The sequence below is a fragment of the Kogia breviceps genome, chromosome 9, assembly GCF_026419965.1.
Source record: "Kogia breviceps isolate mKogBre1 chromosome 9, mKogBre1 haplotype 1, whole genome shotgun sequence".
In the NCBI taxonomy this organism is placed as follows: domain Eukaryota; kingdom Metazoa; phylum Chordata; class Mammalia; order Artiodactyla; family Physeteridae; genus Kogia; species Kogia breviceps.
In genome coordinates, this window is record NC_081318.1 from 15,832,727 (window position 1) to 15,856,953 (window position 24,227).

The 24,227-nt window shown below is 41.7% G+C and overlaps 1 protein-coding gene across 12 annotated transcripts in view; it reads left to right on the plus strand.

The window, feature by feature from the left end:
- The window catches only part of DGKI (diacylglycerol kinase iota), a 463,467-nt gene that overhangs the window by 161,306 nt on the left and 277,934 nt on the right, over nt 1-24,227 (plus strand). For 11 of the 12 annotated variants that reach the window (XR_010842070.1, XR_010842071.1, XM_059074881.2 and 8 more), the window contains exons 2-3: nt 8,146-8,254; nt 22,042-22,137. Coding sequence is in view for 8 of the 12 variants with exons in the window: in XM_059074881.2 (XP_058930864.1) it covers nt 8,146-8,254; nt 22,042-22,137 (205 nt within the window). In the remaining 4 variants the exon portion in view is untranslated. The remainder of the gene's footprint in view (nt 1-8,145; nt 8,255-22,041; nt 22,138-24,227) is intronic. The other variant, XM_067042058.1, reaches the window with a different exon arrangement.

Genomic DNA, 24,227 nt, shown 5'->3' on the forward strand with positions numbered 1-24,227 from the left:
GAAATTATCCCCAATTTTGACGATGGAAAAAGGGGTCTTGTTTGAGTTTTTAAAATGTTATTTTATTAGAGCATATTCTAATTAGCCTGCTCCAATAGAAGCAGAACCTTGTTTCTTAGTAACTGACTCTTACCTGATACTCTTGGGTACTGTCATTTTGTTGTCTCTGTAGAGTTGATTAATTATCCACAACTGATAGAGGTGCTGGCAGTTTATATCCCCATAAAGTTAGAGGTTAACCTGTGAAAAGCTGATGTGTCATGATTTTATAGATCATGTTAATGCCAAAGTTAATGCCACAGGGGCTAAGGTCTTATTAACCTGCAGAAAGTTAACTACTGTTACAGCAGATTTAGCAGTCTATTTAGGCATTTCCTTTCTATTATAAATAGTCAATTTGTCATATACAATTTCTTATGCACAGTTTGATTTTGCATTTTTCTCTCCTGTTGGTTACCTCATTAATGAGTTAAATAAAATTTTGTCGGATGCTCACCATTTGTGTGAGAATGTTGTTTTTGACAGTGGTTTTTCCATAAGAATGTGTCTCTGTTTAAGTATTATTAGTTTCTGAAGGGTAGAATTATGATAGGAAGGTACCCAAAGTTTCACGGGGGCAATTGGAAGAGAGAAGTCAACATTTTGAAGTTAACCAAACCCTGTCATAGTAAATCCAAATTGTGGGCCTAGCTTTGAAATGTGTGCATTTGCTATTAAACATGTCTATTTGCTGGGGTTGCCATAACAATGTACCACATACTGAGCGTCTTACCAATAGAAATTTATTGTCTCACAGTTCTGGAGGCTGGAGGTTTAAGATCAAGGTGCCGGCCTGTGGGGGGGGGCTTCTGAGGCTGTGAGGGAGAATCTGGTCGAGGCCTCTCTCCTCTAGCTGCTGTGGTTTGCTGGCAATCCTTGGCCTTCCTTGGCTTGTAGACACATCACCCTGATCTCTGCCTTCATTTTCACATGGCGTTCTCCTTATGTGTGTGTCTATCCAAATCTTGCCTTTCATAAGGGCGCCAGTCATATCGGATTAGGGGCCCACTCCAAGGCCCTCATTTTAACTTGATTATCTCTGTAAAGACCTTGTCGCCAAATAAGGTCACATTCTGGTATACTGGGGATTAGGACTTCATCAATGAATTTTGGTGGGGAGAACACAATTCAATTCCAAACAGTTGGATTACTTCTTCTCCATTCCCAAGGCTTACTTTTCCCCTCAACTAATACCTTAAGGAGAAGAATATCATTAGCTCCTGAGAGAATCCCAGTAAAAGAAATCTTGCCTCATTTAAAAATGAGGTTTATTGCCACATCCCACGCCAACCCCATGCCAGCATTGCGTTAGGAATGTGCTGATCATGAATTAGGATTGGGAAATAAATCCCAACAGTGGGTTCACAAGTTCTCAGGGGCATTTAGCAGTCTGCTTTACAGATTAAACAAACAAACAAATGCCTTTTTGGTATTGCGTTCATGTACACGAATATAATGAAATAATTCCAATGTCATTTGGATTGCATTAAAAAAAAATATGTTGGTAAATTTGTCTGAGGGGAGAGTGTGGTGCTGCTTAATTTTGCTCTAGGCAGTTAGGCAAGTCGGGGAAGAAGAATGATTCCTTTGGCAACTGTGGAATTATTTACCGTGATTGGGAGAACGATCCCGTGTTTGAATAACCCCTTTGAACTGCCTGACACGTAATGGAGGCTTGTTAAATATTTACTGAATGAACAGAAGAGTCCAGGGAACCTGGAATACTTGAAAGCAATTGAATAAAAAGCACATATTTATTCAGAGATTTCCCACGCACCTAGCTTTGGGGGCAGCCAGGATGAGTGAGAGAATAACAATAGCTTGGATTATTTATTGTGCTCGCCATGTGCCAGGTATCGTGCACACGTTTAAAAAAAAGTGGTCCTAGCTACTCTCTGAGTTGGATAGTATTATTCTTATTTGAAATAGAAGGAAACGGAGGCTGAGAGAGTTCAAGCAACATGACTACATAGCTGGTGATGGGTAAGGTAGGGTGTGTTCTCAACCTGTGCGATCTAATGCCTCCCAAATTGGCCTCTCTCTAGAAGCTTACGTTCTTCTTGTGGAGATCAGACACTTATAATTGAGGCAGTTACAAAATTAGGATCGTAAGAGGCTAATTGTATCCTATGTCTCTCTTGCTATGTAAGTATGTGCTGTCACCATTTCATACAAGTGTGGGGTTGTGTAATGGTTAAGTATGTATATCTGGAGTAAGATGCCTCGATTCAAATCTCACTTGGACCTCTTCCCATCTGTGTGATCTTGGACACGTAGCTTAACCGTTTTGTGCTATAATTTTTTAAATTGTAAATTAGGGGATCATAAATGTACCTACCTCATTGTGAGGGATACATAAGAAATGTAAAATGAAACAGTGCCAGGAAAAATGTATTTCCTGCTAGAGGCTTCACAGAGGCAGCAATTTATATATGCTTTATTCATTTATGTATCTTAAACATCTAGAACAATGCTTAGTATGAAGTAGATGTTCAGTAGTAAGTACATTGTTGAATGAATAAATATATTTCATTATATAAATGCCAGGGCTTAGTCATGTTAGCAGACATTAGCAGACATAATGAAGTGGTCAGATGCTTGTACATCTATGTAGAACAGTGGTTCTATGTAGAACAGTGGTTCTATGTAGAACAGTGGTTCTATGTAGTCCACGATTCATGCTAGAAATACCTGGAAGGCCTTTAAATCGACTGATTCTCAAGCCCCACTGCAGGCAGAGGTTGAACACTGCTGTTGGAGAATCACTGTCAAAGTAACAGCTACAAATGTAGAGTAATACAGATAGAACGTGTTGAAGATTCAATGCCAGTGGTGATTTTCTGAATGACTTTTGACCCTTAGGAAACTAAAGCCAACCTTTGTTTCAATGATAATTATATTCCTGAAAATGTCAATATACATTAAGATCGTCAAAAAATGCTCTGTGTTCATATGTAAAATGAATTAAGATTTAGGCTCAAAAAATTACGCAAGGTTTGTTCCTCTACATAAATCTATGGTGGGATATTTGGAATTTGTGTGGGGCGTGAGACAATTTTTTATTGAGTTGACTCTTCTTAGCATGGCAGGCAGCTTGTCTGGATCAGCCTAGAAGAATTGTGGGCTGCTCTGAATATAGGCAAAGTTAATGCCAGTGAATCGGGGGAAAAACACCAACATGCACCATAAGTAAGATCTTGCTGAGGTACTTGGGGAGTTAAACCAAGGTACAGAGTAACTTTTGAGGCAGCTGGTTCCTTTTCTAGAACAAGGAGATGAGTTCACCAATCTTTAATGTGAAAGTTGCTTGTTTTAAGAGACTTCATGGCTTAGGGGACCTCCTGACTCGCTGGAGTGTCTCCTCCCAGCAGGCGGGGTCCTCATTCTATTCCCACAGGTAGCATCCCTAGGAGAGGGAGTTGGCAAGATGGAGGTGGATTGATTATGGGAGCCACATCAACCTGGAATAAGAGGAGAACCAAATTGAATTAAGAGAAATTTGCAAAATGGATAATTAGAGAGCATCCTGGCTAAATAACCACTTACTTATGTGTTTTCCCATAAATTAAAAAAAGCTTCTCTTTATGAAGAGTACATGCTGCATGTTTCTTTTGATAAATACATTACCAAAATATTAACAGTATCATATGCGCTTTACAAATGTTGTAACAAAAGATTCCATTTTAATTTTGATCACAAAGCCGTTTTGAGTTCTTTCAGGCTTCTCAACACTGGATTCTACCTCTCTTTACCTTTATCTTTAAAGAGCAGCTTTGAGGGATTTCTGGTTCTCTCGGGAAAGAATATCACTGAAACGCAAGGCCTGGGATATAATTCAAATCATCCTAATCAGATTTCTCAACCCTTGATCTAATCAGCAAGGTGTTTTGCTTAGCTTCTTGGTCAAGTTCACTCATTAACTCAGAAAGCATTCATTGAATATACGCTGTGTCTACCCCTGGGCTAGAACATAACAAGATTAGTAGATGAATTGAGCCCTGTCCTTTAAGAGTTTATAGTCTTACTGAATGAAGTGAAGGTAATAATAGAATGCTATTTAAAATGTATGATGGCTTTCATACTTTAAATATGTTCAGGGTCTCTTATGGCAGGTAATTGCCATTAACTCTGACTTTGTGCACCTGAAACTCCGTTTTAGAACATTTCCTTTTAATGTCTATTTCACCATTATTATCATGCTTCTCTTTTTCAAAGACTTTTTTTTTTTTTTTTTTTTTTTTTTGCCACTATAGTCATCCTCCAACAAAGTGTTGTAAAATTAATAGAAGGAATCATTGGCATTTCACAGTTTTACTGACTGTGGGTTTGGGAGGATTCTGAGCAGGAGGAAAGAACAAGAAGCTGACACCCCATTGATTTCTTTACTGGAACATATTGAAGCATAACCACCACTCCAACATGCATCGAATTCTACCAGACTTAAATGTTGTCTTTTGCAGCCAAGATGAATCCAAATAGAAAAATAACTTATACTAATTTTATTTGAGGTCTGAGAAATAATGAAATTGCGTTCTTATTTTGGAATAAAATGTGTATACTCGTATGAATTATTGGAAAAAAAAGAGTTGTCTCCCACGGTTATTTAGAAGAATGGAAAGCTATAATCAGAAGTTACCTCCCACCCCCTGTAGTACCTCTATGTATTTTTCCTGTTCTCTTTCTTATGTAATGTCCTTTCATGAGGCCCATTTACAGTTACAAACTGGCAGCCACTTTGATGTTTCTTATTTATTTCCCCCCAATTAATGTTTCTATGTGTGGTACGTATATGATTTTCTTCTATTAATGTTACAAAAAACCAGCCTTAAACTTGCATCCACAATGAGGAATAAATAATCAACAAAAGCTCTTACTTAATCCTTTCTATTCACAGGCTGGGAGAGAGTATGATTTGACTGTAATTTCATTGCAGGGCTTATCCAGGGTTAAACGTTAGTATGTCTCTTATCTTATAGCCACATTGCTCTTCTAGAGACACATATATCCCTTGCATCCTGATTTGATTCTTTGAGCAATGTGCTGGCAGTCCTCATTAGCAAGAGTAATCAGGTTTTGGTGGTCAGTCTCCAACTTCTGATGAGTTAAACTCATTTTTCCTGTGGTTTCTACTGATGACAACAGAATTTTATTTCCTCTCTTCTTTCTTTTTTCTGATCACAACTTTCTGTGGCTGTTCATGAAAAACTGAAGGATTTATGTTTTTCTCATTCACCTAAGATTTAGGAATTCTTCAGCTGTTCTAAGGCTTTGTGCTTAGGCACCATTTGGTGGTTTTTTTTTTTTTTTTTTTTTTTTTGCTAGAACACTTACATTTAGGTTGTGGTATCTGTTAGGAAATCAAAAGTGAAACCTGTAGATTCAGACTCCACAGAGATCTGGCTTTCTTGGGATAAAAACTGTGACTCAGAATCACCATACAGGATCCTTCAAAGCCAGAGAAAAGTACTAATGAAAAATGCTAAAGAAGTTCTTTGAACTCAGGTGGAGAAAAAATTGCCTGGGGGATGAAGACTCACCATATAAGTATCTTCCGGTGTTCCTTCCTTTGGCTCAAGAAAATGGAATATACTTTGGAGTGAAGGGCCAAAATTGATGTTGTTAATTATTTGCCTTGATGAAAGTGAGGGAAAAAAATATTGTGTCATCAGACTGTCTTCATTTAAGGCCTACATAGCATGTGATGACTCTTTGTGGGATTGTATAAAGCAAGTACATTGCCTTGCTGCCCAGTACTGGGAGCTTCATAATATAGGCTACTGTCAAGCTTGATGTGATCACTTCCAACTAGTGAAGACCTATCCAGTGTTTCTGGGACTTCCTGTGTAGAGAAAGAGAGGAAAAAAGAAGAAGGAGAAGGAGGAGAAGAAGAATCTTCCAGTGTTCTTTCCTTATGGCTCAACAAAATGGAATATACATTGGACTAAGGGACGGAAGGAGAAGGAGAAGAAAGGAGAAGAAGAAAGAAGAAGCGAAGGGGAAGGGGAAGGGGAAGGGGAAGGGGAAGGGGAAGGCTGGACACTTGTGGAACTTTCAGACACACTTGATCCTTGATTACTGGCTATACAATCCTGGATTCTTTTCTGGATTCTACCCAGCCTTTCCTTGGGTTTTGGTCTGCTGTTCATCTTACTCATCTTTACAAATTGCATGAATGGGTGGAATTGGCAGAGATCAGTGAACAGTACAGGGAGATCATCTGTCTTCTAGGGTCCAACAAAGCTTGAATTCTGCTGGGTTATGATGGGATTCACCATATATTTGGCCATCACTGCCTTCCTCTCCCCATCTCACTGTCTGTGTGCAGCCTTGTTCCTCTGTATGAGCATCTGGACCTCCCTGGGGACTTGGTGCTTCTGCAGGTGTAGTGTCAGAGATGGCAGGTTCTTACTGTAGTATTTACATCCTATGAGACAGGCTGCAGAGAGCTAATGCGAGTAAAGCAGGTAATGAAGTGGCTGGTGCTTTCCTTCAGGCTCCCCCTTGATAGGCCTGGGGTAGTTAGTGCCCCCTCTCTTGCTCTGTCAACCTAAATAAAGAAGTAAACTGAAGCAAGCTCAAATGACCAGAAATTGAGTTTATATGGGAATAGCAGAGGAAGTGCAATGTGGGACACGCAAACTATAGTAAGCTATGGGCGAATCTGTTGATGGTTTCGGATGAACTGTTCTTATGGTCAAAGAGAGCAAAGAGGGGAGAGTCCAGCCAGAATCCAAGCAGCAAGTTCATTGGTTTGAGGATGGGGAGAGATTCTTGGCGAATGTTCATTGATTGAGGGATATGTTTCTGTCTCCTGTAAATCAGGCATTTACCGGAAATCAGTCTCTTATTTCTTATGTTTTGTTTGCCTGAGGGCACATGTGTGAGACTCTCCATTTCATATCCTCTGGTTCCGTTTTAGATTAAAATCTTTTTGCACTACCGTCGAGCAGTGTCAAGACTTTAGCGACAGAAGGAAGCACCTGGGAAGCATGTGTAAGTGCAGATTCCTGCCCCCCACACCCCGCTCAGACTCGCTCAGGACTCAGAGCTGCAGCATCACAAAGGCCCGCCTGATTCTAGTTCAGATCATTCTCAGAGCACACGTGGACACTCCCGGAGAGGAACACTCCCTTCCCATCCAGGGAGCCACTTAGTTAATCCACAGATCAGCACTCCTGTTTAAACTTGAGACCATTGTCTGACATTTTTGATGGAGCTCTTCAGAAGTTGGACTTCTAGTATTCATGATGATACCACAAGCTCTCCGTGGGTGATCTCTGCTTTCTTTCTTTATCTTGCTGTCCTCATTTTCTCCACTAGGCTCTTACCTCCTCCCTTCCCTTTGCTCAGCAACAGTCATGTTTGCTTGCGAAAGCAGCTCCTCTTCTTTCTCATCTTTGTAGACCAGTGTCAGGCCTGACTTTCTCAACCTCTCCTGATTGATTCGCTCCTTTCTGACCCAAATTCTGTTATGTTACACTCAACAAACCTAAAGTCCAACCAATGTGTTTTGGATTTTTCTTACCACAGACCTTGGTAAGATATTGGTCTTTCAGTGTGTGTGATTTCTAGGATGCAAATCGGTCTTTTCCCATTTAGAACCTCAGGCCATGTGTAGAATTCCTCTGCAAGGGTAAGGGAGGATGTTCTTGAGATGCATAAGACTGAATTTGGGGCGGGAGCCAGCTTGGAGAGCTCTTTGATGGGAAATGGAGGAATTTCCATAGAAAACCTCATGAGCCGGCTTTTCTTGTTTAGTCTCTGGCAGCTTTAAAATTGTCTAAGAATTGGGACCACCCCAGCCTTCGATCGTTTTCTGTAAACACAGAGACCTGCATTCCACCCTCTGCCCTGAATAGGGGCTTACATTTAAATTTCTGGTCCTGAAGCGATATCACCCTAAGGTGGTCCCCTCAGTCTCCCTGTCTTTTGAGACCTGCCACCCTCTGTCTTCACCATGCACTTCAGAGAGATATAGTCCAGTACATTTGCAAAGGTCTTCACACGTGGAAGACTAAGTCAGGCATTGCTTCTACCCCACGGGAACTGGTTAGCTCTGTATTACCTTCTGATGTTGGTTTTTCTTTGTGTTTCTTCTTGCTGCAGGAAAGCAATCTCCAGGGCGGGCCTGCAGCACCTGGTTCCTGCACATCCCCTCAGCCTTCCTGTGGCAAACGGGCCAGCGAAGGAGCCCAGAGCGACTCTGGACTGGAGTGTAGGTGTCGGCTGTTTCATTTCAACATCATTCCGTTGCATGTGTGTCTCTCTCATCCTCACGATTCCTGTAGCTACCAACAAGACTTAATAATTTTCAATATTGTTCACTGATCCACCTTTGGGTATCTAAGCCCTGGCTCCATTTTCAGATTCCTAAGGACATAGCTCCTTTATATAAGTCAGATGTATTGAAAACTAAAATAAAAACTTCTTGAATCCTTTGAAGCACTATTGCCTGGGTTTACAGCTGTGAGATAAAAAGTACCTCTGTGCACATGCTTTATTGGTCCCTGCCAAGTTGATGGTGAATAGAGTTTACTCTTAGCGACATCACAAAGTCCAAGTTTGATTTCCTTAGCTCAAGCTGCTTTTTCTTTTTTGGTCCTTTTTTTTCTTTTTCTTTTTTTTTTATTCTTTTCCTGCAAGAGGATGACCTCACTTTCCATTCCAGGCACTCCATGTCCTCCTGTTTGCTATACTTCCTCCCCTAACCCAAAGGTAGATGGGTCTCAGATCAGCGGGGTGGGTGTATTAGCTGGTTTTTAAAAGAAATTTATTTTATTGAAGTATACTTGATTTACAGTGTCATGTTAATCTCTACTGTATAGCAAAGTGATTCAGTTATACATATATATACATTCTTTTTCATATTCTTTTCCATTATGGCTTATCACAGAATATTGAATATAGTTCCCTGCACTATACAGTAGGAACTTGTTATTTATCCATTCTATATATAATAGTTTGCATCTGCTGTATATTAGCTGATTTTAATGTTTTACCCAAAAGACATCTACAAAAACTGTTACCTTGAAGATTGCCACCTGGATTTCTTTTATTGAGAGTCTTCGGTGAGTCAAGTTCTTGGCTGAAGACACTTTTAACTGTGGACTGAAAGGCCTTGTCCCTTTCTGAAGGAATGTAAGAAACAGTGTGAAGCTAGAGGAGGGCTGCTCTGAGATTCTGCCAGTCTGCTCTTAATGATGAATCTTGTTTAGCATTTCTGGTTGAGTTGAACAGAGGGAATAATCCGTGTTCTTTTCATCCCATAAGAAAGACTATGGCAGGGTGGGGGGAAGGAGAGGAACTTTTAAACTCAATTTTATTTTTAGCACATAGGCTATGATTTAATGTCCTTTAATACTATAATATTTCTCCCTCTTTCCCAAGAATACACTTACTAGCATCCTTATTTTATACTCTGGACACATACCAATGTATGCAATGTATGAAGTACCTGGCAAAAGACGGAATTTAATTGAAATGCAACTTCTTCCTTGATGGAGTCTGAGTGCTCCAGTAGCACCTGTGTACGTTGAGATGGTGTTCAGGAAGACTGTTCCTCTCCTCGAATTTCCCTTTATTTCAGGACAGTTATTTAATAAACTCTTAAACCATAAGAGAGTGTAGAATATATTTACAGTAGTGCTTACATAATTAAAAAAGAATTAAATATATAAACAAACAGGTAAATTAAATAAAAAAGGGATATGCATGGGCCAATGATGAGAGTGTGTTACAGGGACCCCAAAAAGTTAGTTTAATATCCATGGTGTTCCAAATCCACTGATCCAAAGTAGTAGGATCCTATCTGAGATGCAAGATTCTAATGAGAGAGAGTTTATATCATTTAGATAGAAACATCCATTAAATCAGTTCTCTGCCCCTTTTGTGACATTAGTCAAGTCACTTGATTTCTTTCAGCCTCAGGGTCCTCATTGGTAGAGGGGGACAATGGTGACCCCTCCCTAAGGGGGACTTCGGGGCTGTTGTTAAGATCAAATGGGGCAATGGGTGTGAAAGTTCTCTGTAAACCGTATAGCCGGCAGGTTTTCTATTCAGAAATAAAGTAATTGATGAATTGGTTGATTGAGCACCATTTGTTGAGTACCTGCTTCGTTCTAGAACCTGTGTTAGTTCCTTAGGATTCTGAGGTGAGGAAGATATGGTTTCTGCCTTCAGGAAGCTTAGAATGCCATGGGCAGAAGAGACCTTGACAGCTAGAATACAGGGCGGCAGCAGCTAGAGTAGAGGGGTACAGAGAGCATCACTGGGGTTGTGAGGAAGGACGCTCCATCCCCATTTGTTGTTGGAAAGAGTTACCAGAAAATGCTCTTAGAAAGAATTTTCCTTCCTGAGCCAGAGCTTGACTAGAAGGTATTATTTTTCTGACTCCTGTTAGAGAGGTGTGTACTCTAACATTTCATCACAGTGGTATTTTTGGCTAGTGGTGGGTGAATTGCAGTACACAGTTCAGGAAGAGCAAATAGGAAGTACGGCTGGGGTGCGTAGCTGATCTTTAATCCTTCAGCCCCTTTGATTATGGCTAACCTGTCTTGGTGGCCTGATGAATTATCATGGTGGCGGAAAACACACTGGGGATGTTTAACAGTGGAGGTAAAATGGAAAGCCTTTTCTGAAGACACTCCATCTGAGGGCTTATTTAGAGATCTGATGTGGAAGGAGTTGTAAGATGTGACTCTGAAAAAAAACCTGTAATTGTGGGCTAATATTGCCGTTAGCAAACAGAAGCCAGCCTGATACTTCCTTAAGACAATCATGTAAAAGTAAAAGATTTTTCTCAGAAGAGAGGAAGAAGCAGATTGTTAAAAACATTTCAATGACTTTTTTTTTTTTTTTTTTGCTGAGACTTACCCTTGCTTCTAAATTTTTGGCTTTTCCTAACCTAAGTGCTTTACACCAAGTTCATTTATGTTACTATAGTTTGCCTGCTTGTTCAAGAAGCTAAACCAGGGTTTTCTTTGTTCTGTTTAAAGTATAAGACTAGTCCTCTGGCTTGACCTACTACCATTCTCTTTATTCTACTCCCTTGTCTGTTTCTCTACCAAAAAGCAGCGTGACCACTGCTCTCCTTCTATCAGCCCACTTTTCTGGACTCAATACATTAAAATGATCAATCTTAAAAAAATTTTTTTTTTTTTTAAATTTTTGGCTGTGTTGGGTCTTCGTTGCTGCACGCGGGATTTCTCTAGTTGCAGCGAGCGGGGGCTACTCTTCGTTGCGGTGCGAGGGCTTCTCATTGCAGTGGCTTCTCTTGTTGTGGAGCACGGGCTCTAGGCGCGTGGGCTTCAGTCAGTGTGGCACATGGGCTCAGTAGTTGTGGCTCGCGGGCTCTAGAGCGCAGCCTCAGTAGTTGTGGCGCACGGGCTTAGTTGCTCCACGGCATGTGGGATCTTCCAGGACCAGGGATTGAGCCCGTGTCCGCTGCATTGGCAGGTGAATTCTTAACCACTGTGCCACCAGGGAAGCCCCTAAAACGATCAATCTTTACTTATTTACTGTTACTATTTATTGATCACTTATTTGGCTTGGAGCCTCTTAAGAGTCTCCCATATGAGAAGGGTGGCAGAAAGTCAAAAATTAAGGTAAAAAAGGAGGAACTTTAATTTCATGACTTTGATGAGGTAAGGGGCCCCAGCAGTGCTAAGAGATGCTTCTGGCATAACAGGGGTGGAGAAGGGCTGTGGAGAGTTGCCTTGTTCTGTGTTCTGCCCCCTTGACTCTGGGGTTGAGATTCTCTTTGCTCCATCACCGCTTGGCTCAGGGGTTGAGGGTCGTCTCAAAGGCCTATAGTACTATGACTCCCTGACTCATGTCACCTCCCCTCTCCTCATTTCACCAGTGAGAAAACAGATGCAAAAGCTGTTTATGGTGCATCTGAAGTTGGAGATCAATCAGGGTGAACCTGGAATTTGGATCTTAGTCCCAAGTTTCTACTCATTGTAGAATACCTAGAGGGCCCCGTTTTGACTCTAGTATGTACCAAAGTCTGCAGAAGGGGCACAGTTGTTTCTTAAACATCCTCTGGCAAAGGGCTTTGAGGAGTGGCCTGCTTGTGGGGGGCCTGAGACCCAGGTGAGCCTGCACTGTAGACACCTGTGCATTGTGGCTGTGGGAGGACTATTGCAGGAGTCAGTTTATGCTCTGGGTGTATGAACTGAAGAATTTCCTCGAAGTACTCCATTTTCATTTCCCTAATTAGTGATATATACTATCTCTGTCTTCTTTTTAGTCTGTTCCTTGAAGTCCAGAAACTTCTCTTTCGCTGTGATTTACTCAAATGGTTTATTTTGACTTACGGGATTCTCTGCCCCACACAGTGTCATTTCCTTGATGACTCTTTGCTGACCTTTGCTCACAGGCCCTCCCCTCCCTGCAGGGATGGAAGCCTTAATGATGAGGAGTAGCCAGATCAGGCCTCAGTACAGAGCCTGGCTTTTCTACTGACTACAGTGGACAGTCAGTTTCACCCAAGGTGAAAATGACTCTTTGCTACAGAGACTTCGCTCCTGCTCTCAGCCAGGCTATGCTCATTATTTTTGGTTGAACTGGTTCTGTTTATTTTATTCACTTTCTGTTTTGATCCCTCATGAAACCTCTACCCATAGTGCATGTCTTAGAGCCAAATTTGTGGGTTTTGGTTGAATTTCTTATTCTAGGTCCTAGTTCGATTTCAGGCACTTTGAAGGGAGGAGCAATGTCTTCTGCTTCTTTTATCTTCTTCAGAGTGGACAGTATCATAGGCCTGGTAGCTGTCTAGTAGATGTCAGCTACGAATTGAGTACAGCTTTTTTGCTCAGTCAGCAAGAAAGGGACATTTCGCTGGCAGTTGGTGGGCACTCAGATTATCTCCAGTTCCTGAAAGGCTTTGGTAGACACAAGTCAAAAACCTGTTTGAGGGCTTCCCTGGTGGCGCAGTGGTTGGGAGTCCGCCTGCCAATGCAGGGGATGCGGGTTCGTGCCCCGGTCCGGGAGGATCCCACATGCCGCGGAGCGGCTGGGCCCGCGACACGTGGCTGCTGAGCCTGCGCGTCCGGAGCCTGTGCTCTGCAACCAGAGAGGCCACAGCAGTGAGAGGCCCGTGTACCGCAAAAACAAACAAACAAACAAACAAACCTGTTTGACACATAAATGGATGTATGCTATTGAGTCCCAAGTAACTCTTCTTAAATTTCCTTCCTAATCTGGTGCATTGTGTTAAGACTTAAAGCACACACAGTTTTTGATCTTCCTATTCCTCCCAATGGTATCCTCTCTTCCTTTTCATGGTGACAACCTACAGGGGCTGCTCCCTTTGACACCATGCCATGAACGTCAGCCAAGCCAGTTTTGGGGAAAACAAGCTAAATTTCTAGAAAGGAAGGGAGTAATGCTCAAAAAGGAAAAATAGTCTCATCTCCTGGGCTGGAATCCAAGCTTCCAGTTTAGAGCGAGTTAGCCCACTTCGAAGTGAGTCTGTTGCACAGATAATGTGTGTCTTTTCTTAAATGTCACATGCCTCCCATGCAACGGAGACTTAATTTGGACGTGGAGATCTCTTCCCTGTTTTTAGTGTTAGAGCAGAGAGCATAGGATGTGGGTCTTCACTCTGTGTCCTCTGTTCTGTAATTTGCTTTTGCCCATTACACTGTCTAAACAACTCTCAAAGCAATGGTAGAAAAACCACCAAGGGCTTCCCTGGTGGCGCAGTGGTTGAGAGTCCGCCTGCCGATGCAGGGGACACGGGTTCGTGCCCCGGTCCGGGAAGATCCCACGTGCCACAGAGCGGCTGGGCCCGTGAGCCGTGGCCACTGAGCCTGTGCGTCTGGAGCTCCGCAACGGGAGACGCCACAGAAGTGAGAGGCCCACATCACGCAAAAAAAAAAAAAAAACCCACCAAGATCCTTCTTAAAAAGCGTGTTGGTTTTCGACATAGCATCCTTGATTTCAATTCATTTTTGCCTTCCTCGTTGGAAAATTTCCTCCAAGGCTGAGGGCTGTGGAAAACAGAGCCTCAACACAAACAAACCCACATCCTAAATCCAGACCACCTTTCCTTTCCTCTGGTTGACGATGCTAAGAAAAGGAGTGCTTTCTTCTGGGCAGGTAAAACATAGCACAGTGGGTTCACTGCCTCACTGTTTGGTTCAGAGACAAGATTAGGGAAGCAGGAGTCTTCATGTGGGATTGGTTTAAATGAGGTTATGAAACTAGGTCATTTTATCTTTGGAAACCTTGAATGAAAAGGCAGGGGAGGCAGGTGTGTGTGTGTGTGTGTGTGTGTGTGTGTGTGTGTGTGTGTGTGTGTGTGTGTGTGTATCTGTATGCACATGTGCATGCTCTCATTTTAGTCTTGTTTCAGATGGCAGGTCCAAGCAGATCTGTGCCTTCCTTACAAGCTCTTAGCCTTTGCTCTTTAATTTCAGGTTTGGGTATCATCACCAGTAATGACTCACACCCCAATATCTTTCTCCACTTCCATCCTCATTTCAAAAAACATTGTCCGTTTAATCAAGATATCAGATTGCTAAGCAGAGCAGGAGGATATAACTGACTATAAATTAGTAAAGGTCCTGACCTGGTCAGCCATGTTAATAGTGGGACATATCTAGCATGTTTTCATGCACCCTCACTAATCTTTTATTTTCTGAAATTGTGAGAATTTTAAATTAAATCACATTGGCTGCTGGGAGAAATCATAGACTCTTACAACTTCACAGGTCAGTGAGAAGTACCTAGGTCTAATCTTTTGCCTCTTAGTAAGTAATTATCTAAACTAACACTGTTGAACAGAAATATATATGAGCCATAAAGAAAGCCTATTTTTAGTGGCCACATTAAAAAGTGAAAAGACATAGGTAAAATTAATCTTAATATTATATTTTGTTTAACCAAATATATAAAAATATTGCTGTTTCAACACATAATCAGTATAGAAACGATCAGTGAGATGGTTCACATTCTTTTTTCAGACTAAGTCAGTCTTCAAAATCTCCTGTGAATTTTACACTGACAGCACATCTCAATTAGTGCTAATCACATTTCAAGCGCTCAATTGCCATATGCTGACTGGACAACATATCTAAACCATTTGAGACAGATTTTACCTATTATTACCTTGAAGATTTTTAGAGGGAGGCAGTCCAGATTTTTGTTTCCCTTTCTGAATTTGTAAGGATATTTACATTTGATACATATTTATGATTGTCTTATTGTTTCAAAACATTTTTTACAAGCAAATATCTTCATTTTGTGTAGATTATTTGCTTCTGGTGTCAGTGTACTCTATCTGTAAGTGTCATTCAGTCTATAACACTCCCTCTCCACAACTTGTATCTTTTTACCTATAACTATTTATTACTAGGACTTCAGATAGAACTTGAGAGCAAGAAATCCTATCTGTATCTACATAGGTGGGTCTCTACTCTTAGGTAGCTAGATCTATCTATAGATAGGTTGAGCTATATAAATCTATGTATACCTATAGAGACTTGTTTCAACACTCACTAATACATAAGAAATGTTATCTTCATTTTGAAACAGCACTATTTTTTCTGTCTGGCACAGACGGATACTCTGAGTTATATACTGTTTGAGATGGTATTTCAAGATGGATGTGTAAAGAAGAGAGAAGGAGGTACCTCGGTGTGGAGAATGGAATAAACAAAAAAACATGGCACAGAAAAGGAAAATATGACTATATTTAGAGAAGAGTGACAAAAGAATAGATTGTGTGATGGTGAATAAGAAAGACAGATTGGTACCATTAATGGAAGGTCTAGTATGTGGGATTAAGTTTAGATTTTGTTTTATAAATAATAGGGATTTTTTTTTAGCCTCCTAAGCAAGAAAGAGGCATAATCACAGCTATGTTTTAAGAGAGTTAATTTTACAGCAGTGTGAAATATCAGAGAGAATGTCAGAAGTAGAATTCAGAGCAGGAGAAACAAGGACTCAGAGATTAGACATGCTGTTCAGTGTATGGTAGGTAACTTGGGGATAAATGTAGACAATGAAAGGAAATGCAGACAAAGCTGTGAGCAAAGAGAAGAGGCCTATATTAGTTGGGGTGGGCTAGGCTGCAATAAATAAAATAATCATGTAATGGCTCAATACAAGAGAAGTTTATTTCTCACTTGTGTAACAGACCACGACTGTTTCAGGTTGGGTGACAGGTGAGCTCTGTTCCACATGGTTATTCAGTGACCTGGACTGACAGTTGCTCTTACAGCATGATTAGAAGCCTTCTAAAATCATCCCAAAGGCCAACTTCCCAGGTATCCAGTATGGGAAAAGGGAGGGAGGTTTTAATGGGCCAAGTCTGAAAATAGTACATGTCACTCCTGCTCATGTGCCATTGGTTAGAACTGAGTCACATGGCCACATCCAATCACAAGTGAGTCTGGGTAACAAGGTCTAGCTGTGTGTTCAGGAAGAAGAGAAAAATTATTTTGGTGAATGGCTAGCAGTCTTGACTACAAAGACCCAGGAGAGAAATAGATGTTGGATAATACCAACATCTATAGATTAGGAAGGAAGAAGGAAAACTGGAGACTAACCACAACAATAATAATAATAACTATATTGAGGGAATCCCCTGGTGGCGCAGTGGTCAAGAATCCACCTGCCAATGTAGGGGACATGGGTTCGAGCCCTGGCCCGGGAAGATCCCATATGCTGCGGAGCAACTAAGCCCGTGTGCTACAACTACTGAGCCCATGTGCCACAACTACTGAAGCCCACATGCCTAAAGCCCGTGCTCCGCAACAAGAGAATGCATCGCAATGAGAAGCCTGCGCACCGCAACGAAGCGTAGCCCCCGCTCGCCGCGACTAGAGAAAGCCTGCATGCAGCAACAAAGACCCAATGCAGCCACAAATAAATAAATAAATTTTTTAAAACAGAACTATATTGAACACCTATTAACTTCTCATTGTGGGCAAGGCATTGAACGTTATTCATTTTCACATTTAAACATCATTGTGATCTTGTGAGGGAAGTACAATTATTATTACAATTTTAGTGGTGAGTAAACTGAGGTCTGGGGAAGTTAGAGAGACCCTAGGTCATAGAACTAGTAGGTAGCAAGTCTATCTGACTCCAAAGCTCGTGTTTATTACTCTTGAACTGGTTAAAATTTTATCAGAAGCATAAGAAGAAAACCACAACAGTTTATTTTTCTATTCATGTGTGAATGCCACCCAGCTGAATTCAGGAGTTCCCAAGATCATCCTCACTTGTAGATTCCGGAATCCTCAAGACCACACTCATGTTCAATAATCCATTAGCAGGACTCATAGAATTTACTGAAAGCTGCTATACTCACATTTATGGGCTATTATAGTGAAAGGATACAGGCTCAAACCAGCCAAGGAAAGAGGTGCATGGTGCGAAGTCCAGGAAATTTCTACACAAGGAGCTTCCAGTTGTCCTCTCCCGGTGGATTTATGACAGAGGTAACTTCTCCCAGAAACCATGGTGCAACCATACATATGGCATATTGCCAACCAAGGAAGCTCATTTGAAACTTGGTACCCAGAGTTTTAGTTGGAGCTTGGTCTGTAGACACGGTTAGCCACCTGCATGGTTGACTTTAGCCGCTTGCTGGAGGATAAGCTGATATATGCTCACCGTAAGTCATGCTATTTTAGAATATTTGGCATGGCCCGAAGTCCCGAGGTAAACAAAGATACTCTTATCAGGCAAGACATTCCAGGCACTTAGAGAGATTACCTTCCTATAGTTGAGGGCAAAGGCCAGACCTCTCTTTGGGTAAGGTTACTTCCTTCTGATGCGTCAGACAAGACAGATGTACAAGAAAAGGATGAGGCATGGGGAAAATGTAGTTTAAGAAAAAGGTATGTTTCATGTTTTCCTTGCATGACTGTTATTTTTTCTTGCATGCCTCTGTTTCTTTCATGATTTTGAAAGACCGTCGTGTCTCTCAGGCATCCATGTTTACTTCTCACAGTTTGTGACTCCAAACTAATGGACAGATTAAAAAAAAATGATCCTTTCTACTCCTTGGAATTGCATGTAACAAGAATGTGATTCATTCACTGATTCTTAATCTCATGTTTTCAGTTCCCCAAATTTATTTATCACCTACTATTTGCCAGGTGCTAAGTTAAGTGCTGGACATTTCATGTCTGTATGAAGCTTAGAATCTAGCATAAGAGGGAAGCACGAATCAAATAATCATGCCAATGAATGAATAATTGCCAGTTGGGATAAACGGTGGGAAGGAAACATGGTTTTATGAGAGTAACTAACAAAATGACTTCGACTCTGGGGTCAGTGATGGCTTCTTTGAGAAAATAACACTTGATCTGGTAACCCAAAGGTAAATAGAAATTACCCACATGAGTCAGAATGAAGAAGAATGGGAAGTTTGGATACAGTAAACAGAATATGTGGTCAACAGTCTTTGATGTGGGGACATTTGAACAGAGATCTAAATGAAATGAGAAATGCACAGTGCAAGTGTCTCGTGTAAGCAATTTTTACTCAAGGGAGAAGCAAATTCAATGGACCTGAGGTGAGAGCTTCCTTAGTGTGCTTGGGAAATACGAGACCACTGTAATGGCAGGTCAGCGACTGAGAGGGAGAGAGAGAGAAGATGAGGTAGCTGGACAGGGAAACGAGATTGCGGAGAGACAGGAGAGGAAGTCAAAGAGGCTCCCAGTGACGAGGTAAGTGAGGACTTTGCACTCTTCTGCGTACATAGATAGCCATTGAAGAGTTATGCGCAGATTAGCGATTTGATTAGATTTACTTTTTTTGTTGTTGTTGTTTGGCTGCGTTGGGTCTTCGTTGCTGCGTGCAGGCTTTCTCTAGTTGCGGCGACGGGGGCTACTCTTCGTTGCGGTGCACGGGCTTCTCGTTGCTGTGGCTTCTCTTGTTGCGGAGCACGGGCTCTAGATGCGTGGGCTTCAGTAGCTGTGGCACACGGGCTCAGTAGTTGTGGCTCGTGGTCTCCAGAGCCCAGACTCAGTAGTTGTGGTGCACGCGCTTAGCTGCTCCACAGCATGTGGGATCTTCCCGGATGAGAGATGGAACCCGTGTCCGCTGCACTGGCAGGTGGATTCTTAACCACGGCGCCACCAGGGAAGTCCCTGATTAGATTTACATTTTAAGGTAATTATTTTGGTTGCTCTGTGAAGAACAGACCATGGGGAGACAAGAGTAGAGCACGGACAACACTTAGGGGGCTATTGGGAATATTCCAAGCCAGAGATGATGGAGGATTGGGTGGTAACAGTAGATGTGGTGAGAATTACTTGGGTTTCATACACATTTTGAAACTAGAGTCAGTAATATTATTTCTTGAATGCAATTCCATCAGGCTTTCTTCCTTCTCATCCTGCTGTTGGTACTTTCGTCAAGGTCATCAGTGACTTCAAATGTTCACATGGTGAAATCCAATGGCCAATTCTTCAGCTTTTGACACAGACCTTCTAGGTGCACTTTCTTCCTGGAAACGTTATACTCTTTTTTGTTTTCCTAGTACCCCAGTGGCCACTGCATCCCAGTCCCCTTTGCTGAATCTTTCCTATATTCCCAAACTCTAAGTATTGGAATGTTCCACAGCTCAGTACTCAGAGCTTTCCATCCACATTCAGTCCTTAGGTTTTTGCATTCAGTTCTCATGGCTTTAGATGCCATCAATTAATGGTTGCCTCCCAAATTATTCATACAGTACAAACCTCTTCTTTGAACTTCAGACTCATAAAAAACTGCCCTCTCAACATCTCCACTTGAAGGTCTAATAAGCATCTCAGAATTTTACATCCTCAACGCTGAACTCATTGCACTGATCATTCCATAATGTATAAAACTATAGAATCACTGTGTTGTACACCTGAAACTAATATATTGAATGTTAATTATAACTCAATGGAAAATAAAACACAAACCTGAACTTGACTTACTCCCTAAATCTGCTCTTACTGTAATCTTCTCCCTGAATTTCAGTAAGTGGTATTTCCATTCTTACAGATGCAAATATTCGCTAAAAACTTCAGACTAGTTAAAGCACGCTTTCTGGGGATGGGCTGGTAGCCAGGGGTTCTTCACAACCCATCAGGTCATTGTAATGAACAATTTAAATTTGAGAACGAGTGTGCTCGATCCACTGTGGCAAGAAGCCTCCACCTTTTTCTTTGCCTCTTCTCTTAATGATGTCGGGCTTTCTAATCAGATCCCCACTCAGGAGTGAGGTTAGCTCATCCTAGCAGTCCTGCCGTGCCAGAATCCTTATCAGCAAGCTTCTGAGCGCTCGTAGAGGGTCTCCAGTGTGCAGGGGCAATCGGCTTGGCCCAGCGTGGATGAAGCCTGCCAGCCCAGTGAGTTACTGATGTCTTGCAAGTCTCTGACTCCCTGGGCTTGCCGGCTCCTGCCCACCTTACTTGGCCTACTGGGACTTAATTTTTGGCCTGCCTAGATTGGTATTATCAAGGATTTTTGACCTTTTCCCCACTGCAACTTTTTTTTTTTTTTTTTTGGTTTCCCCACTGCAACTTTTTTTTTTTTTTTTTTTGGTAGGCGGGCCTCTCACTGTTGTGGCCTCTCCCGTTGCGGAGCGCAGGCTCCGGACGCGCAGGCGCAGCGGCCATGGCTCACGGGCCCAGCCGCTCCGCGGCCTGCGGGATCCTCCCGGACCGGGGCACGAACCCGTATCCCCCGCATCGGCAGGCGGACTCTCAACCACTGCGCCACCAGGGAAGCCCCCCGCCCCCCCTGCAACATTTTATACTTCACTTTTTTTTGTGTGTGTGTGGTACGCGGGCCTCTCACTGTTGTGGCCTCTCCCGCCGCGGAGCGCAGGCTCCGGACGCACAGGCTCAGCGGCCATGGCTCACGGGCCCAGCCGCTCCGCGGCATGTGGGATCTTCCCGGACCGGGGCATGAACCCGTGTCCCCTGCATCGGCAGGCGGACTCTCAACCACTGCGCCACCAGGGAAGCCCTATACTTCACTTTTTAAAAGAGTTGGTGGGACTTTTGCTGTAGTAAGTTTCCATAGTGTTTGCTGCTATAATTATGTGTTTAGTTTCCATGTTCTCTGGTAGATTTTACTGCACACTAACCCAGTGCCTGGCACCAGGTGTGTGGAATGTTTATTGAATGAATTAGAGAATAAAAGAATGAAAAAAGATTTAATTCTATAAATGGTTATAAGTTAAATCTGGATGATAAGTTCCCAGTAGTAAAATATTTTAGTTTGTGGAGCTTGATTTCTTTAGGATACCTGGCAAAGAAATGCCTTTTAATTAACTAATTTATTTTTTATCTTGTTCTCATCCATCATGATCTGAAGACTTTTAGGGTTCCAAACCTACAGCTATTCTCTGTTTGCCACTGGAAGTATGTGAATATTTTTAGAAGTAGGGAAATCATTCGATTTGAAGAATTTAAAATTGGATGAAGGCCCTATTGAGCTGGTAAAATGTTTGAATTAGTAATTTATTATGCTTTGACTACACAGTGACTTAAAACTAAGTTATAAGAAGCTCCTGGTTTAGAAGTATAATTTTTCCATTACTGATATAAATGTATTTTCAAGCAGCCTTTAAAGTACTTTAATACTACTCTCCTCCTTAGCTAATTTGCTAAGGAGAGTCGACTTTTAATAGAATTTTGGTCTCAATTGTCATGAACTCTGCAGTAGGCCTGGATGAATAAGGCCTTAGATTGAATACCTTGAGGGGTTTTTGCCCCTCATTTGTTTCATATTTCAAACATGACCACATCCATGGGTAAACGCATCTTTGGACCTAACATCTTAATTATTGCTCACAGTTTTTCCAAATACCTTTTTCCATTTCTCAAATTTTGGTAGGACCAATTTCAGCGGTATTTTCAGGGGTAAAATGAGAAGCGTTTAGACAATTTGGGTTCACTAACTTTCTTGCATCCAAAATCTAAATTTGAGATCTGCCCCCCTCCACCCCGTCCCTTTATGCCTGAAAAGAAAACTGAAGTCAGGTGGGTCTTTTCCTTCCAGGAAAATGCCGTGAATGGAGAGCACCTGTGGCTGGAGACCAACGTCTCGGGAGACCTGTGCTACCTGGGGGAGGAGAACTGCCAAGTCAGATTTGCAGTGAGTGTGCGCCCGGGACCCCTGTGCTCTGGCCTTCCTGGGGGGAGCCTTGCGGGTAGTTGAGTCTGAAGGCAGTGGGATCACCGCGCCTGTATTTCCAAGGAGAGCTTTGAAAGAGCCTGTCCCTGTGAGAGAGTTTATCAAGTTAGCATAGCTTTTAAGGGGTGAGTTCAATGGTTTTAGGTATTTTCTTGATTCTGCAGGTCGGAACTTGGGATAATGTGCTACTCTGTGATGATAACCGGTGTTGGTTTTTGTTAGTGTGTTTGGGGGTGGGGGAGAGGGTGAGTGTGCATGGCGGGGATGCTTGCACGCGGAGCGGTGTCCTGTGGGGAGAGACCCGTGGGTGGAGGAAGGGTCTCTGTGGGAGAAGGCTCTCCTTCGTAGGGGAGCGTGTGTGGTGGACGATATTACTGGTGGGTGAAGGTAGAGATGGGTGCAAACACCGATCTGGTGGTGGGTGTAGGCTCACCAAAAATTCAGACTAGGCTCCAGATGAGAAAATTCTAGAAACTATATAAGTGATCAACAGTCAACTGCATCAGAGTATAGCTTTTTAAAATTTGCTTTGTCCCTATTTGGAACAATGTTTAAATGTTAAATCCTCTTTGTGTTCCATGAAAAGAGCATGGTTGCCAGGCTGTAAGTTGGGAGGAACTAAATTTTAGTATTGAGAAAGTGAACTTAAAATTTTTGTGTCGTTAAACATTATGGGTTCAAAAAGAGAGTAATGGGAAGCTAACAATATTAAAGAAGAAAGAAAAGTTGTATTCTTTCTTATTTTGGGGAAATGGGCATCATAATGGAACGAATAATTTTTTTCTTTTCTGTTATGTTTGTTTATAACATGAAAGAGAGATTTGGGGCAAAATGTAGAACCTAGGAATTGTGAATGAATATGTTTCTATGAATAACAAATAAGGAAGAAATTGAGTTTCTGCCAACGTCTATAGAAGAATAGCCCCAAGGGACTTTTATTAGGCTGCCTGGAATCAAAAAGCTGGGGAGCCAAGATTTTAAAAATTGCATTAGGTGTTTTGATGCCCAGTTTATAGGTTTTGTTTGGAAAACTTTACGAGAGTTTGGAGGACCAGGGTTTGTTTGAGTGAAGGTGGGAATGGTTAAACGTCAGTTAAAGACTCAGTTGTACAGGCTCTCAATTTAAAGTCAGGAAACTTGGATTTGAATCTCAGTGTTATCGCTGACTGTGTGACATTGAGAACTCCTGACCTTTGGGTGTCGGCCACCTTCAAGGTAGAAAAATGGAGGAGGATTAAATTAACTTGGCTTCCGATTCAGATCTGTACTTCGTTGTTTGCATTTCTTTTATCTGGTTGTAAATTCAGTTGATTTAAATATCATTTTAACTTTATGCATATGTATTTTCGATTAAAGTATAATTGCATGAAATTTGATTAAATTAACCCAAACCAAGAGAAGCTCAGCTGTTTAGACTAAAATGCTATAAATGTTGAATTAATATTTAGATCTTAGTTAACTGTGTAAACACTGGTCTTGATAATACAAAATGGAAAAAATGAAAGCCAATCCTTCTTGCGTACATACTTTTGAACTGTTGTCTACTGATGCTGCTGTCAACTGATGGACTATAATTTGTTAAGGAGTCCTTCCTTATTTCCAGATGACTCTCTTTGATCCTTTTCTGACGCTCTTTTAGGGTCAGCCACATGTTACCTGTCTTGGCAAAAATATGAACAGGTACCTACATCCGCCTTAAGCCTTGTATCAGTAAATAGCATTGCTACCCACTAATTGATTCTAACTCGGTCACTATTACCTCTATGCCAGGAAAAGTAACAAAAAAAGGCAATATTAGGGAGATGTAAGGAGGTAATAGAATTATGAAAATTTCTAGTGTTCCTTTGAATCTTCCTCATAATTTCATCCCAAATACTTGGCTTTCTTAACTCACTTTACAAAGTGTCTGGAGGATGAAGGTCTCTCCTCCAAAAAAACATGGATTAAATGAAGGCATAAAGCAGTGAGGAAGCTGAAGACCGAATGTGTTTCCTCACTGTAAGTTCCTGAAGGCTCAGTTTCTTTACCTGTAAAGTGAGAGGAATGTTGTT